The sequence below is a fragment of the Limulus polyphemus genome, unplaced genomic scaffold (genome assembly GCF_000517525.1).
Source record: "Limulus polyphemus unplaced genomic scaffold, Limulus_polyphemus-2.1.2 Scaffold1760, whole genome shotgun sequence".
In the NCBI taxonomy this organism is placed as follows: domain Eukaryota; kingdom Metazoa; phylum Arthropoda; class Merostomata; order Xiphosura; family Limulidae; genus Limulus; species Limulus polyphemus.
This window is the reverse complement of record NW_013667370.1, coordinates 152,381-169,582: the sequence shown is the minus strand read 5'-3', so window position 1 is coordinate 169,582 and position 17,202 is coordinate 152,381. Positions and strand designations below refer to the sequence as shown.

Here is a 17,202-nt window from a genome sequence, read left to right as displayed (position 1 = left end):
AATAATGCATAATTTCATTTGATAAACACGTTTAGATTGAATGGTAATTTATAATCAGTCACAAAAACGTCGAATCTGAATCACTTGAAAAAAACACGGGGGTGCTTAACTTTTTACCAGGTGTATAGACAATTTTTAAACCATGTGACCAGTACAAGGCTTTATGTTTTATAGTATTTATTATTTCACTGTTTTAACAATGGAAATTGTACAAGCTACTTGGAGATCTAAAATTTTGAATATGGTTAATATTTCACAGGTATGCATCCCAAGTTAGTTTTCTCAAACTCTTACTACATTCATAAGATAGACTTAGAAAACCACAGCACTGAACTTGTGGCTCAGAACCTGACTAATGCTGTAGCTCTGGACTTTGATTGGTCAGAAAAATGCCTTTATTGGTCTGAGGTTACCACCACTGGAAGTAGCATTAACAGAATGTGTAACAACCAAACTGTACCACAAGTAGGAATTTTTGTTTTTATTTGTTGTTGTAATTATTTTGTAGATATTTTGTGTACTGTGATTGTACAGAACAAGTGTCTATTGTTGTGAAGGTTCTGTCAGTGGGAGCAATATTAACAGTTCCCTTTAGTCTGTACCATGGTTAGGAACTTCTTTTTTTATATTAAAAAGTATAAATACTCTTTAGCTGTTTTTTCTGCTTTCATTAGATGCAACAGTGCCTTTTATATTGATGTTTAGTAATAAAAATATTACTTATACAAATAAGTGACAGATTACACAGTTCAATTCAAAACAAAAACACTGCATTATAAATTTTTTTAAAATGTGGGTTCCAAAATTAGATTATTGTATTATTATAATTCTTTGATGTTTTTCTTATTACTTGTATTATAAATTGTTCTCTTTCATTTAAATTGAATCATGAAGTCTATACGGCAATTGTTAAAAGGAACTTTTTCATGACAGGTTTTACATAAGGTGACAGTTCAGAGTCCAGATGGACTAGCAGTGGACTGGGTTGGAAGAAATTTATACTGGTGTGATAAAGGCAAGGACACCATTGAAGTATCAAGACTAGATGGCAAATTCCGTAAAATCTTGATTCGTAAGCACCTTGAAGAACCTCGTGCCATAGTTTTGGATCCTTATGCAGGGTAATTATCTTCGGTTGAAAATACTAATCTAGAAACAAATGTTAGATTACTATTTCTAATGTGATTTAATAGAACTTCAAGTGCCAAAGCAAAACAGAGCCGTATTTTTAAATTTTTCTAAAATAGCTAATTTTTTGTTAACATTTCATTACAAGAATACCAGTGAAAATACAACAGTTGATTCTGATGTCAAATCTGATCATTGTGTTGATGGGAATACAAGCAATAATCTGTTTTAACTGGTTTATTTAGAACAGGCAGTTTCAAACATAAAATGTTTTATTAAAAATACTAGTATAAAAGCCTGTCAAAAATGATGGAAACCAATGTTGAATGATTAACCTACTCTTCATTTATTTCATCAGTCTTGATGTGATTGTTTAATCAACACACTTTTAGTGTAGACTATGCAGAACAATGAAATGTTATTGTGAACAAAAGTGCGTGTCCACTCTGAAAAGAGACTTAAATATCATTCTTGAGCATTTTTACTGTATTCTAGGTCGGAAAGTAGAAAACATAGTGCGGACATTCCAACCAAAATATTCATCTCTTTCGAATGTACAATGGATAAAAGATATTTAGTAGTAATAAATGTATATTTTTCTTTATGTTATCATCAAAACATAATTAGTAAATCAAATTGTAACATTAACCCTACAACAATGACACCATTTTTAAAAATTTCTATGCATGTTACCAAGTTACAATAAAAAATTTAATTAAACCACTTTACTGTCAATTTATTTTAATGAAATTATTTTTATCAAATATGTTATAATTCAAAGTTTTACAGTATTTCAGTCTTTATTCCTCAAATTAAAAAAAAACCTCTAAAACAATAATAAAATATTTTAATTTGTTGTCCCATGATGATCTCTTGATTCAATATGTCTGAACTTTAGAACTGATATACAAGAAACAAGTACATGTAATACAGACGTGTTCTTGCAGACATTCAAAGTACACACATATAGCTTGTTTACGAGTAACTCGATTCAAATTCCAAAAATTTCTGTAGGACAAAACATAAAAATTCTTCAGTTACAGATAAGCCATTCCCACTTCCAAAGTAGAAACTGTGTTGCTAAGCAACAGTTTTAAGTTTAATAGCATGTTTATAAACAGTAGAAAAAGCAAATTTATCATTACTAATACAAATAAGTGACAGATTACACAGTTCAATTCAGAACACAACCACTGCATTATAAATTTTTAAAAAAATGTGGGTTCCAAAATTAGTCCACTGTTGAGAGTGGGGTCCTGAGTACTTGGCTATTTTTTCTCACATTATACATATTAGTGATAGACAGTTAAATTGCATTTTGGTTTTACTTTTATATTTTAGTTAATTGTGTATTATTTGTTTTAAAATTCATATTTGATATGGTTCATGATTTTATAATTTTATGCTTTGTCTTGCTCAAAGTTAGGGAATGCAAACAATATTTTGCTGGAGGCTAAACTGTCTGTGCCATTGTGCTTTATATCACTTGCAGGCATCTGTTGATGTGTGTCAACATAAATAATCAAAGATAAAAAACAGGAAAGGAAAATAAAACATTAAAAATAAACTAGAAGTGAAAAGTTAAATACATGAAATTATGCATATGACCCAAAGAAGATGTTTAAGATTATTCATTGAAGAGTTAAAAGATATGTATATATTTCCATTTCTTAATTTTTAACATTTCATTGCACTGTATATTGATGATAATAGATAGTTAGTGATGTAGAGAAAATAGCAAATAAAATGTAAACATTTACCTTAAAGAAACTTTTGATATTCATTTAGAAAGTTCTAAAGATTATGAAAGTGAAATGTGAATATTGTAAGATAAAAAAAAAAAAAAATTATTTTTGATACTTAACATGAAAATCACCTTGCAGTTGAACTATTCAGAGGCCAAGTACAAGTAATTACGTTGAATAACGAATTTTTTGGTAGAACTAGTAGAAAAAATCAAAATTAAATATTTTTCTCAAATTACATACTTTTATGAAAGTTCTTGTCAAGTTTTAAACATTTTATCCACAGGTTTTATTATTGGAAATAATTTAAAGAGAGCTAAATAATATACTTACTTTTGAAGTACATCATTGTTATCAGGTTAAATAAAGTTTAAGTTTTTAATGTTATAAGGAAGTATTTAAAAAACTTCCCATTCTTCCCTAGTATGAGAATTGTAACATTTTCTCTCTAGGTTTTCCCTCTTCTCTAATTTATTTACCACCCCTCTGAGAAGTTTGGAATTTAATGTAATATTACTCGTAAATATTACTCGGGACAAAACATAATATGTAGAGCCTTTAACCTTAATTGTTTATGGAGCCATAAACTGGAAAATCAGAACCACTTGCCATGTCCACCTGTCACATCTTCTTTTCACAAATTACCAATAGTTCTCTATGATGTTTTATACTGTATTATTTATAACAAATAGAAAGCCAGAGTTATAATTGATCAAATGACATGTTTGTTATTTCCGTACAGAGAATTGTCTACTTTGCTTTCAGTTCAAACTTTATTCCCATGGGAAACACATTGAAGAGCTTAGCTGAATTGTTAATGGCTCATATTGCTCAGTTAGAATGCCAGAAAAATTGTTATAGTTATAAGACATTGTCTGCTTTTTATATGTTATTATTCTGTGTTCTTAGGTATATTATTTAATGAAATAAGAAATTATTTAGTGTATTAGTTTAAAAAAGTAGGCTTAGGTTTCATTGAAAGTCAAAAGCAAAAAAGACCCAGGTAAGTACTATATTTCTTGTTTTTCATGCATATTATTTATTTATTATTATAAAAGTAACTAAAATATAAAAATTGGAAACTTGTTAGGTTTGATCAGGTAAGGTAAAAATAATAATAATAATAATTCTTCATAAGATATGCTTGCGAGCAGCTCATGCATTATGTCATTTGGTGCAGTAACATAAGCTACACATTTGCTGAGTGATGTGCAACTTGTATGACAGAATTATTAGTTAGACACAAGTCAAAGGGCAATAAAACTATAACATTTAAGTAAAAATAAAGGTATACTGTTATGGGCTCTAAGCTATTTAGGATAAACAACTTTACTTTCCTCTTATGATTTGAAGTCATTCCATAAAGTAAAAAAGGATACTTTAAATTTATTTCATATTTTTTTTATGGTGGTTATGAGGCTCGTCAAATTGATCAAATGTGTATGGAGTTAGGGTTGAGAAAATAACAGCTGAAATATAAAGTTTTACTGAAAAAAGAAACGTTTGGTATTTGTTTAAGAGGATTTAGCAATTACACAAATGAAATTTGACAATATTCAAATGAAGAAAAGTATTTTTAATCTTAACATGAAAATCACTTCGCACTTCGAGCAGTCAATACTTTGACTCCATATATTCACAAAGAAATTTTTAATAAAAATACTTCGTTAAAAATTCTGATTTTCTTGTCCACAAAAGACTTGTAATGTTTACTGAAAGCTTATGGAATTTCATGAAGATACACAAAACATATTAAAAGCTATAGTATTCAGTGCATTACCATTGTGATTTTGATTGTAGCTAGAATGAACATTATTCAGTGAAAGTGAAGGTGTTAAATTCTCATTTTCTATGCTCTTATAAATAAATGAAAGAAACATTTTAAGATTTTTTCTTGTTGTATTTACATTTGAAAGATTTGATACAAACCTAATGTATGTTTCTTTGTAATGTAACATAAAATGGTTGATACAGAAACTATGGATTTATAAATTAAGCTTTTAAAATCAAACAACTGAATAACTAACTATTTATTTTTCAAGACTTTACTGATTAAATAAATAAGAAATTGTTTACAATAAAATTGATTTTTTTGTTAAAATGCTAGTATTGATGAAAGGACTATAGTTATTTGTTTATACTCTAGCCCTAATTCTGTAGAATGTCAATACTTTGGGTTGTGTTTTAGATATATGTATTGGACAGACTGGGGTGAGAAGCCCTATATTGGGAAGGCTGGCATGGATGGTAGTAACCCTGAAATCCTGGTGAACGAATCACTAAAATGGCCTAATGGACTGACTATGGATTATGAGACCAAGGAAATATTTTGGGCTGATGCAAGTGAGGACTACATTGCTGTTGCAGACTCAGAAGGAAAAAATAAAAGAATAGTAGCAAAAAGGAGTGAGTAAACTATGTTGTGTTTCATAACATCACGTCCTGTAAGTACTTTGGGGTGCATGGTCCTGTTATAACATGAAAGGATTTTTGTCCAGTTTTGATTTTTATAAAAACGTTTTGTTGAAGAATAATATTACCATTGTAAGTCATTATGGTTACTGCCATGTCCTGCAAAAACTTTGGGTGTACAGGTGCCTGCTATCACTTAGAAGGAGAGTTTCCAACTTTGTTTTGTGTAAATACTTTTTCATCAAAGAATGATGATAATATTGTTATTCATTATGATTACTTCAAGATTTTGTTTCTTAAGAACATTTTTTGTCAAAGGATAATATTAAGCACATATGTATGAGTAGGATTAAATTGTGCATGTCACAACCTTTTTTCAGAGCTACATTCAAAATTTAATTAAACTACTTTATTGTGAATTTATATCAGTAAATGTGGCATGACAAAGTAGTGTATAATTCAAATTTATGTTATCTAGGTCTTGATTTCTTAATTTCAAAGTTCAATATTTAAATAAACTGTCATCAATTCTCTGTATCACATAACACTTCTTTGCTCCAAGTTGTCCATTTTAGATATTCTTTCTACCCCATACACGAACTTCTGAGTTTAACACAAAATACACACTTATAGTATAGATACTGCTAAGATGTAATCTAAATTTATAACTTCCTGAATGTAAAATCACATGAAGCTTTCTTTTATACTAATTTTTTCTGATGATAGTAACAATGTGGTAGATATTTTTATTTAATAAATGGAATTTGTCCGTATTTAATAAGAAAGTGCTTGTTTTAAGATGATAGTACCAGTTTGTCACATGTAGGTATTGTAATTTAATAAAAGGAATCAGTCCATCTTCACTCTGTAAACACGTCTTCATATTATAGTACCATTTTTATACTTTATTTTTTATTATTTGATGAATGGGACTTATATAGTGTATATATGTAATTTAAAAATAGAAAAAAAAGAGAGAAAGAGAAAAAAGAGATTACATCGTAAGGAAGAATAGTGTGAATTTAACACAGCATATCCAAACCTTAGGTGAAAAATAATTATTTGTAATATAACATAGAAAATGAAAGAAAATAGAAACAACACAGATACAAAACAGACATGTACCACCTGGGCACACACCATAAGGTGGGTAGTTATGCAGTGTGCCCTGGTTTTTGAGGTACTGGCAGAAGTAAGACACATTTATCCAGTTTAACCTCAGTTTTGCAGTACCTCAAAAACCAGGGTACATTGTATAACTACCCACTTTGGTGTGTACCCAGGTGGTACATGTCTGTTTGGTAGCTGTGTTGTTCCTATTTTCTTATTTCACTTTCACTATGTATGTAATATTACAATTATATATATATATATATATATAGTTGGTTGGTAGTTCTGTGCATAATATCAAACAAACAATTGTCCTGTTTTTGGTTTGTGTGTGTGGTTGCTTGTCTTGCCATTAACTTGTAATACATAGCAACCTACATCACTGGACCAAAATTATATTTCACATCATGAATTTTTAAGTGTTATGGGTAACAAACAATATTTGATATTAAATTCCATAATATTTTTTAAATTACACTCCTCTTTTATAAGAATTTTTTGAGTACATATGTGATGGAGTAGCAATGATTTTCATTGGCATTTCCTGTAAATGTTTTTTATAATGTCATAAAAACTTGATAAAAAACTTGCTCTTCTTTTGACATTTTGCTTAAATACTTATGATATTTGTTATACTATTTGGTAGGCACCCTAGGTACAGCCCATCATATCTTTGCTCTTTCTGTGTTTGAGGATTATCTTTATTGGACTGACTGGGAAACCAAAAGTGTTGAGAGTTGCCACAAATACTCGTGTCAGAAAACCAGAACTGTATCAGTTCTAGCTCATCGACCAATGGACATTCAAGTATTTCACCCTCTGCGACAGAAACCAAGTATGTATGAATTATAGTAAATAACAAATTACTTCAACATCCTATTTGAAATAAAATGTAAATAATTTTTCTGTGGTTACTGTAAAAACTTAATCACTTTTAGCTATGTATCACATTATTTTGGAGTACATTGTACAACACTTCTAGTGGTTGCTGTTTGAAATCTTGCCATGAACACTGTAATAGTTGTTGCAGTAGATTGTAAAACACTTTGGTAGTTGCTATATAGTCATATATCATTGTTATTAGTTAAAAGTAAATCATAATTTTGTGTGAAGTCTTGTCATTATCCTTTCATTGATGATAGAATAGGATGAAAGCTTTTATTGGCTGCTGTATAAATGCTAGTTTATCATTTTGAGAGTATAATATACATCATACATAACTCAAGGCAAACACTGTTTAATTAATAACAAAACATGGACTGACTTACAAATTAGGGCAATTACATTGTATGTTAAGATAAAGAAATAGTAATAAGTTGTGGTAAATTTCTTTTTCTAAAATAGAAATAAGATTAAAAAGTGGTAAATACATTAATGTTAATAAGATAAACATATTTCACATAAACAAATTATACTTCAGTTCTGTAAATGTTACTGTAATATGGAAGACTGTAATAATATTTGTTTTACTCCACAGTTAAAGGACTGAATCCATGTAATAATCATGGAGGCTGTAGCACACTTTGTCTGTTGAAACCTGGTGGTGGAAGTGTTTGTTCTTGTCCAGAAAACTACATTCTACAAGCTGATTCTGTTTCTTGTGAAAGCAATTGTTCCAGGTTAGGATTTTTTTGTGACATAAAGTGAAATAGTATAGTCTATTAACCCTCTCGCTATGTGTAGGTCAAAGTGTGCATTCCATGACTTTTTAGAAAGTTACAATCAAAATTTAATTAAACTATTCTATTATCATTGTAGGCAGGAACGTTGAGAACCAGCACGGGACTCGGGGCAAACATCTTCACTGGGCCCCCTTTCACTTTCTTTTTTTTAACATTTTCAAGAATTTATTAAAAATATCCTAAATTAGAACAGCAACGAGCTCATAAACCAGACAAAATCATAGCAGCAGTCGTTTTTACCACACAATATAAGTGTAAAAACGTTAATAAAGTAACAACAAATATCTATTAAATATATAAAGTAACAAATACATATTAATTATTACTCAAATTATTATTTCAGTCGTTCTTAATGTATCAAGCTTCAGCGGGCCTGATTGTAGGTCTGGCATGTTGTGGTGATTAGAGCACTCTGTCACCACACATGCTCATCCTATATGTTGCCAACTAGGTCTGCCACCCAGATGTAAAAATTCTTGCTTGGCTTATAAAATCACAGTATTTAATTAAATAAAACATTATTTAGTGTGATATTACCATTAATTTAAAAAGTAGGCTTAAGTTTCATCGACAGTTGACTGCAAAAAATGAGGACACAGGTAAGTATCATATTTCTTGTTTTTCATTTATTTATTTATTATTATAAAAGTAACTATAATGTAAAAAATTAGAAACTTAGGTTATATCAAGTAAGATAATAAAAAAAATAATAATTCTTCATGATGTATGCTCGTGAGCAGCTTGTGCATTACTTAATTTAGTATGGTAACTTGAGCTACATGTTCATCAACTGTTTTACTACTTGTGTGATGGGATTATTAGTTAGGCATGGTATAAACAGATGTATACTGTTATGAGCTTTAAGCTATTTAGGATAGGAAATGTTGTTTCCTGTTACAATTTGCAGTCATTCTAGAAAGAAAAAAGGTAATTTAGATTCATTTTGTATTTTTTTATGATGGTTACGAGGTAGAGTATAGAGTTAGGGTAGAGAAAATAACAGATAAAATATAAAGATTTGCTGAAAAAAAAAACGTTTGATATTTATTTAGGAGATGTTATGGAATCTGACAATTTTCAGATGAGTAAAGGTACTTTTGATCTTAATATGAAAATCACTTTGCGCTTGGAAAAGTCAAAATTGTGACTGCATATTTATGGACAAATGTTTAATAAAAATACCAAAATAAAAAAATTGATTTTTTATGTACAAAAGACTGATAATGTTTACTGAAAACTTGCCAGATTTCATGAAGATACACAAAACATATTAAAGGTTAAAGTATGTAAACTGATGTTCACTTTGGGGTCACAAGGTTAGTGTAATCCACTGAGCTCGTAGCAGAAGGGTTAATGAAATAGCAAAAAATATGATATCAAAATATTCTGAGATAATATTTTCATGATGTTTTTCATGTTGTTAGGCTGACATCTAGTTTATCACAGGTAGCTATAATAGGTTTATATTCCTAATATGTATGTTTTTCAGTAATATTTAGCTCTAATGATGTAATAAAGATAATTAAAATAGAGTTGCATTCCAAAGATTAATCTAAAAGTTTGAGGAAGAGGTCTCCCATTTTGAAAAAAAAATTGGAAAATTGTAGTGTACAAAATTCAAAAATTTGGGACAAGTGTTTATTAGGTCAAGTATTTGTAATTTATCCAAATCATTGAAACATTATTGATAAATAATACTAGGCCTGTCTTGCAAGTTTTTGAATGTTAAAAGGAATGAAGAAAGTATTGAAAATCTCTTCTACAATAAATAACAGCTCAGGAACTTACTTTCTCAGTCACATTTCCAACAAAAGTGGTAACAAGAACAAGTTATTTTAGATCAATTTATTGATAATAATTTAAAATATGCTCACTTAGTGCAGGTACGTGCAAATAATACTGTTTTACTTCATTTACTGCTTATTTTGTTTCATAATTAAATCAAGGTAAGCAAAATGTAATGGCCAGGTGGCTAGGGCGTTTGACTTGCAATCTGCGGGTCCCGGATTTGAATCCCCATCCCATTAAACATGCTCGCCCTTTCAGCCATGGGGGGTGTTATAATGTGACGGACAATCCCACTATTTGCTTGTAAAAGAGAAGCCCAAGAGTTGGCTGTGAGTGGTGATAACTAGCTGTCTTCCCTCTAGCCTTCCACTGTTAAATTAAGGACGGCTAATGCAGATAGCTCTTGTGTAGCTTTGCGCGAAATTCAAAACAAACAAACAAGCAAAATGTAAACTATTCTTGTCTGGTTGATTTCTGTTTACCTTGTTGTGTAAAAGCTACTGAAACTGATTGCTACAAGTCTGACATCTTTTATGAAAACATCTGCTTTCTAATAATGCTCTGAACTGTAAGAAAAGCAGTAATTACTGATCACAATTATAACTGAAAAAAAATAAGAATTGTTATAATTATAAATCTGTTGGATGAAGTGTTTCAAACGTGTATGTGGTGAATATGTCAGAACTATTGGTACATCACTGAATACTTGATCCTTCAAGAGTTAAAACATCATTTGATATGTTCAGTCCATGTTAAACTTCAAGAAATCAACTGTGATCTAGACCTTAGCACGTATTTCCTGAGGACATGACATACATAGATATTCTGTATTCTCAAAAATGTACGTACCATACAGATATTGAGATAACTAGTAGTTCTTTTAACTGTAAAACACATTTAAAACTGATTCTATATTTTTTTATGCTTACAGGTATAAACCCCAGCTTCTTCTGTTTTAATACACTAAAGTATTACTGTATAGAATGCTGCTTATTTCTTGGCCTTTGAACTTCAGACCAAATTTTCATTGGTTACTATGATTACAGAAGATTCCAAAAGAATATGGATGATAGTTGACTGGAATTAAAAGTATAATTTTGTTAACGTGACTGGGATTTTTTATTTATTGTTTTCTTTTTTGTCATTGTTAATAATAGAGGGTAAAAAATTTATTAGATTTTTAAAAAATTGTACCGTTTTGTGAGGTTTTAACCTTGATTTGGGTTAAGGAGATTATTGATTGTGGAATGGAACCATTAACCAGCCCCTGCTTATGGTAATGACTGCATTCATATGAAGATTGAACAATGCTTCCATTAACACACATATGTACATCTATGCCCCCCAAAATACCTGTTGGGGTCATAAAAACTTTCTCAAATGTGTACTCGGGACTTTCAGTACTCCGAGTAATGGGATATTTATTTATCATTGTTAGATCTCAAATGATCTGTATCTTGAAAATATTAATGACAATATCACTTCCAGCTACAATACTTACAGGGTACTTATTTAAAATATTGACATCCTCCCCCAGTGGCTCAGTAGTAAGTCTGAAGGTTTATAATGCCCAAAATTAGGTTAGCACTCATTTATGACACATGATCCTTTATAGTGCATAAATCCATGCTTAATTTTTATTTATGAAAATGGTTTCAAAGACCAGTGTTCTTGAAGACTGAACCAACAGTAATTTACTTATTTTTCAATAAATATATTTGTGTATTAACTCGTACTGATTCTTATTTATGAATCTGTTATTTCTGTCTTTAGAAGAATCGGCAAGTTTCATATATGGGCTGCTCTTTCTACTGTCTGATTTTGATGTAATAACCTCCATCAATGAACTACATCTAGAAGTGCAGTAGCATTTACAAATATTGTATAAATCTGTGGTTAGGCTATTCAATACCACACCCCATACACAACATTAAATTTTCCAAGAGAGAAAAAAATTAAAAATGCTTTCACCTTACCTAATGAAAATAAATGAAAGTGTGTGTTGTTATCAGCCCAAATGTATTATCATGTGATATCAAACTACTGTAATGTCAGAGCACAAAATGGTACACGTTACACTCTTGACCCCTAAAGCTGTGTCTTGCATCATTTAGTGCAGGGACTCTTTAACTTTTCCTTTTAGCTCTCAAAATTTTAAAATAAGAAAGGTCTCTCAAATGCTGAAACCTGGAGAAAGCTCTGGTTGAGTACCAAAAGTATCAAAGAATTGTATTTGGGTGCAATTATTAAACACAAGGTTCATAAAGTACAGTTACAAATAGCTGTTAATAGTGAATAACACTATAGTCTGTAATTAAATTTTAATGCTTCTGATATTAGTTTTATTTTTAGAAGATTGCATGAAGTTTAGAACAAAGTTCCTTATTTTGTTATGTTTAATATATGTTTTTGGTAGCTCCCAATTTGTGTGTCCATATACATACAAGTGTATTCCTTCTTGGTGGCGCTGTGATGGGCAAGATGACTGTGGAGACAGGACAGATGAACCTACAGACTGTCCACCCTTTAAATGCATACCTGGACAGTTTCAGTGTAATAACAGCAAATGTATTCAACCTAGGGAACTCTGTGATGGAATCTCTCAGTGTGGTGACAATTCAGATGAAAAAAACTGTGGTAAGTAGAAACACCTTTGAGCAGTGTGTGTGCTTACTTGAATGAAAAAAAAAATTTTTATGTTAATACAACTGAACAATGGAAAAGTTGACTTGAGTTCACAATTAAAGCTATTTTGATACAAATTTACAATTCAACATTAAGTTTTAATTAATCCTTGTAAGTATACTGATACAAATTAACAATAGGACATTATGTTTTTTGTTGGTAATTACAAATGTGTTTATCAAACCGACCTTTTTATTTATTTATATACAATTAAAAGTTTTCATTGAGCAAATGTTCTTTATGTTTTAAATATGAACAAAAGTTTAATGGTTGAATGTGACAGTCCATGTTGTGTTACATAGCAGTCATCTACAATCTAAACTTTTTTTGTTCTGATGTAATAATTTATTGCTGATATGGCACTTAGTCATTAACTGATTATTTTAGTAAGAAGATACAAGTATGGTTATGTACCTGATAATATAGTATAGTTAAGTACTAGAGCTTTTGCATTTTGTGTTTTTCCTTTGTCTTGAGTTAACATTCTGAAATAATTTTACGTAACTTGTATAATTCATATTTTTATCATATTCTTTTAATTAATATGACCAAGATTTAGGATATAGAAAAGTTGTTTGTGATGATTGAATCTGTTCAAAGATGCCTCATGTTTGCAAAGTTTTGTATCAGTTAGTGTTATGAAACCTAATGTTATGGTACTTCATGCTAACATTAATGATTGCTAAGCTTTGCTGATACAACAGTATGTCTGCTAATTTGGCTCAATTGTTTAAAATGCTGGACATTTCAAAAGTAAGAATTTAGGATGCTCTTTTATATGCAGACTACTGCACAATGTCTATTAAATCAGTTCAATGTCCTAAATGTGGAAACTTCCAAAGTTAAAAGAATAAGTATGTTTCTTTATACACACACACACACAAGCACTTACATTTTATTCTAATTGAGTTAAAATGTTTAAGGTATGAGAACTTCCAAAGTTAAAAAAAATTAGTATGTTTCTTTACATGCAGATAACTGTTAAAATGTATCAAGTCAGATATTTAAGGTATGGACTTTTCAGTACTAAAAGTTTTTGTTTTTTTGTTAAATTTTGCAAAATGCTATAGGATGGTTACCTGTACAAGCCATGCTCTAATTTTAAAGTGATAGACTAGATGGAAGGTAGCCAGTCAACACTGACAACTCTTGGGGTGCTTTTGTGAGACTGAATAGTGGAATTTGACTGTCACTCTTATAACACAAAGCACAATTCTTTATTAAGCATAATGGGACATGAACCACAGATCTACAGTCCAGCACACCAATCACTAGACTACTTTTGTTTGTGCATACAGACAACTGTTTAGCCCTACTTTTGTTTGTATGCACACAGACATTCTCAGTATTCATGATATTGCAACTTTCAAGGCACAAGAAATTTATTTATTTCCTTATATGCAGACAACCATGCAGATGTAGAAACTTTCAAAACTAAAGAAACAATATGATTTTTTTTCTTTTACTTGCAGACAACCACACATGTCTACCAAGTCAGTTTAAATGCCCAAGGTATGGGAACTTTTCTTCACAGTGTATCAATCTTTCTCAACGATGTAATGGAGAAAAGGATTGTCATGGTGGTGAAGATGAAGATGATTGTCGTAAGTTGATTATGACTGAAGCAGTTTCACTGTTTCAATTTCTTTTCACATTGTACTAAATTGTATCTATAAATATTTTAAATATATGCTTCATAAATACTGAAGAGAAAATTTAATGTTCTGAATTTAATTTCTTCTTTTATTTTTTTAGCACCAAAAACTTGTTTAGCCAATCAGTTCCAGTGTAACAATTCCCGCTGTGTACCACAAGTGTATGTTTGTGATGGAGACAATGACTGTCACGATATGTCTGATGAACCTGCTTCATGTGGTATGTATGATGTTTGGAATCAATAACATGGACATGTTATTGTTATGTTCATGTGCTAGTCATATTTGTTCTTGTAACACTTTTATTCAGATAAGAGGTATGTCATGGAAGATTTGAGATTAAAACCATTTTTTATGCTCAAAATAGATTTTATTTTCCACCAAGTGCTGTTTAAAATTGTATTTCTAAACCGAACCTAAAACAACAATAATTGTGTTCCATTCTACCTCCCCACCCCTAAAAAGATATTAAGATTTGTGTGGATTTTTTTTCTCTCTCTCTCTCTTAGAGAAGAAGAAAAAATTGCTTTTTGCTGTATTCATCTAAAGTACCTGGGCACGTGTTCAAAAAACCAGAGTACTTCACCTAGCAGTTAAGCTTTTACATGTGCTTAATCATTTGTTCTCTTGGTGGAATTTGCCTAGAAAGATGTGCACACTAAATAGACATAAGCACATGATGTAGAGAAGTGATATAGTAACTTGGAACAGAAAATATAATGTTTTTTTAAACAACTTGATTGTTAAAACATTTCTTTTTTTGATAGGAGTATTTGTGAAGAACATAAAAGGTACATTAAAATTCCTTGACAGTGTTTTGTTGAAATCTAAGGATATTTTTCATCACTAACTCTTAAATCTAATTAACAAAGGATTCGAAACAGGAGCAAAAAACATGTATGCCTACGTACTTTATGCTTTAAAAAAAAAGTCCCAAAACCTGATAATTTTTTTCTTGTGTGGCCATAAGATGAATAAATCAAATAAAATAAAATTTGATTTCTTAGCATAGTTTTACTTGTACTCTTGTTTCTGACAGAGGTTCGGGTTTGTCCAGAAAATTACTTTAGATGTAATTCTGGCCGCTGTATTCCTCTCTCCTGGAAATGTGATGGTGACAATGACTGCACTGACCATGAGGATGAACCTCCCTCCTGCTCAAAAACATGTACCTCTCTAAACTATTTCAAGTGCAAGAACAATCGTTGTATTCCCACAAATTGGCGGTGTGACTTGGATGATGACTGTGGTGACTTTTCAGATGAAGAAAACTGTCGTATGTTTCTTTCTGTAACCCTTGGACAATTTTTGTTTATGTATTGGTCTTTTGTTTGTAATAACATTGATGAAAAATATAAGTATAATTTTTTCTTTTTAATATGGTAATTGTGTGTAATTGATAAAGCCAACATTTCAAAATAATATTATTAAAAGTATCAAGAAAACTAGCTCACTTCAAACCAGTAAAGAAGAAAAAACGAGGTGGCATTAACTATGGAAAACATAGTGAGTGAGCTTTGAATCATTTATTTAACTCTCTCAACATGGGCTCAGTCAAATTAACTGACCACATGACCTCTTTGTACTCATTTAGAGTCTTTATAGTTTTGATGCTACTAACTTTCAATATAGTGTGTATATTTTCACAAAATTTGGCAGACTTTCACTAAACATTATTAGTCTTCATATTTTAGTGAAGTATTTTTAATAACTAAAAAAAAGATTTGTCCGTGAATACATGAAGTATTTTTCTTACTAGTCCGCACCCAAAGTGATTTTCAAATTAAGAATACTAATACTTTTCTTCATCTCAAAAATCTAAAATTTCATTTGCGCAATCTCCAAAACCTCCTAAATACATTTGAAATGTTTGTTTTCAGTAAAACTTTATATTTTATCTGTTATTTTCTGTTGGTCAATTTAACTGACCTTGTAACCACCCAAAAAAAATACAAAATCTAAATATATCTAAATTACCCTTTTTTTTTCTTTCTAGAATGACTTCAAATTGTAACATGAAACTACATTTGTTTTTCCTAAGTAGCTTTAAACTCTTAACAGTATACATCTATTTATAATTAAATTTTATTGTTTTATTGCCCTTTGGTTGCCATTTGAACCATGCCTAACTAGTACTATTCATTCCATTATAATTTGTAAATCACTCGTGAAACATTTTTATTATATTATTATATATTTTACCTAATCTAACCTTAACTAACCTAAAGAGATCTCTGTTTTTACATTTTAATTACTTTTATAATAATAAATGAAAAACAAGAAATAGAGTACATACCCAGGGTCTTCTATTTTTTTGCTTCCAACTGTCGGTGACACTTAACCCAACTTTTCTTTATACTAATGGTATTAATGCAATAAATAATTTTTGTTTAATTAAATAATGCATCAAAGAAAATAGAATAATAACATGCAAATAGCAGACATTTCCCCTACCTATCACAGTTTTTCTGGCTTTCTAGCTATGCAACAAGAGCTGTCACATTTCATTCAAGCTAATTGTTATCTTTCCTATGGAAATGAAGCTTGTACTAACAGAGAAAATGACAATTCTTTGTTCAGAAAACAACAAAGTATAATACCTCATTTCATAGATGAAAACTTTGGCTTTCTATTGGTTATACATAATATAGTATTAAGAGTAATACAGATCTATTAACAAATCCTGAAAGAGAGGATGTGACAGGTGGGTGTTGCAAGAGGGGTCTGATTTTCTATTTGATGGATCTATAACTAAACACATTTGAAGGCTATAAAATTATTGGTTTGTCTGAGCAAAGATGATTTTATAGTGAGTAATTTACATTAAATTACGTACTTATTGGAGGGGTGGTGAATAAAATAGAAGATAAGATGCCTAGAGAAAAAGTGTCACATTTCTCATGAAGGGGAAATTCGGGATTTTTTTTAATATTGCCTTATAAAATTAAGAATTTTAAAACTTATATATTATTAAAATATGGATTATTAGCTACAATT

At 30.1% G+C, this 17,202-nt stretch overlaps 1 protein-coding gene across 1 annotated transcript in view; it reads left to right on the top strand.

Moving 5' to 3' along the window:
* The window catches only part of LOC106464851 (prolow-density lipoprotein receptor-related protein 1-like), a 141,039-nt gene that overhangs the window by 72,043 nt on the left and 51,794 nt on the right, over positions 1 to 17,202 (top strand). The window contains exons 23-31 of the mRNA XM_013925008.2: positions 260 to 465; positions 934 to 1,121; positions 5,062 to 5,279; positions 7,042 to 7,230; positions 7,873 to 8,014; positions 12,282 to 12,502; positions 14,023 to 14,154; positions 14,306 to 14,425; positions 15,245 to 15,481. Of these exons, the coding sequence (XP_013780462.1) occupies positions 260 to 465; positions 934 to 1,121; positions 5,062 to 5,279; positions 7,042 to 7,230; positions 7,873 to 8,014; positions 12,282 to 12,502; positions 14,023 to 14,154; positions 14,306 to 14,425; positions 15,245 to 15,481 (1,653 nt within the window). The remainder of the gene's footprint in view (positions 1 to 259; positions 466 to 933; positions 1,122 to 5,061; positions 5,280 to 7,041; positions 7,231 to 7,872; positions 8,015 to 12,281; positions 12,503 to 14,022; positions 14,155 to 14,305; positions 14,426 to 15,244; positions 15,482 to 17,202) is intronic.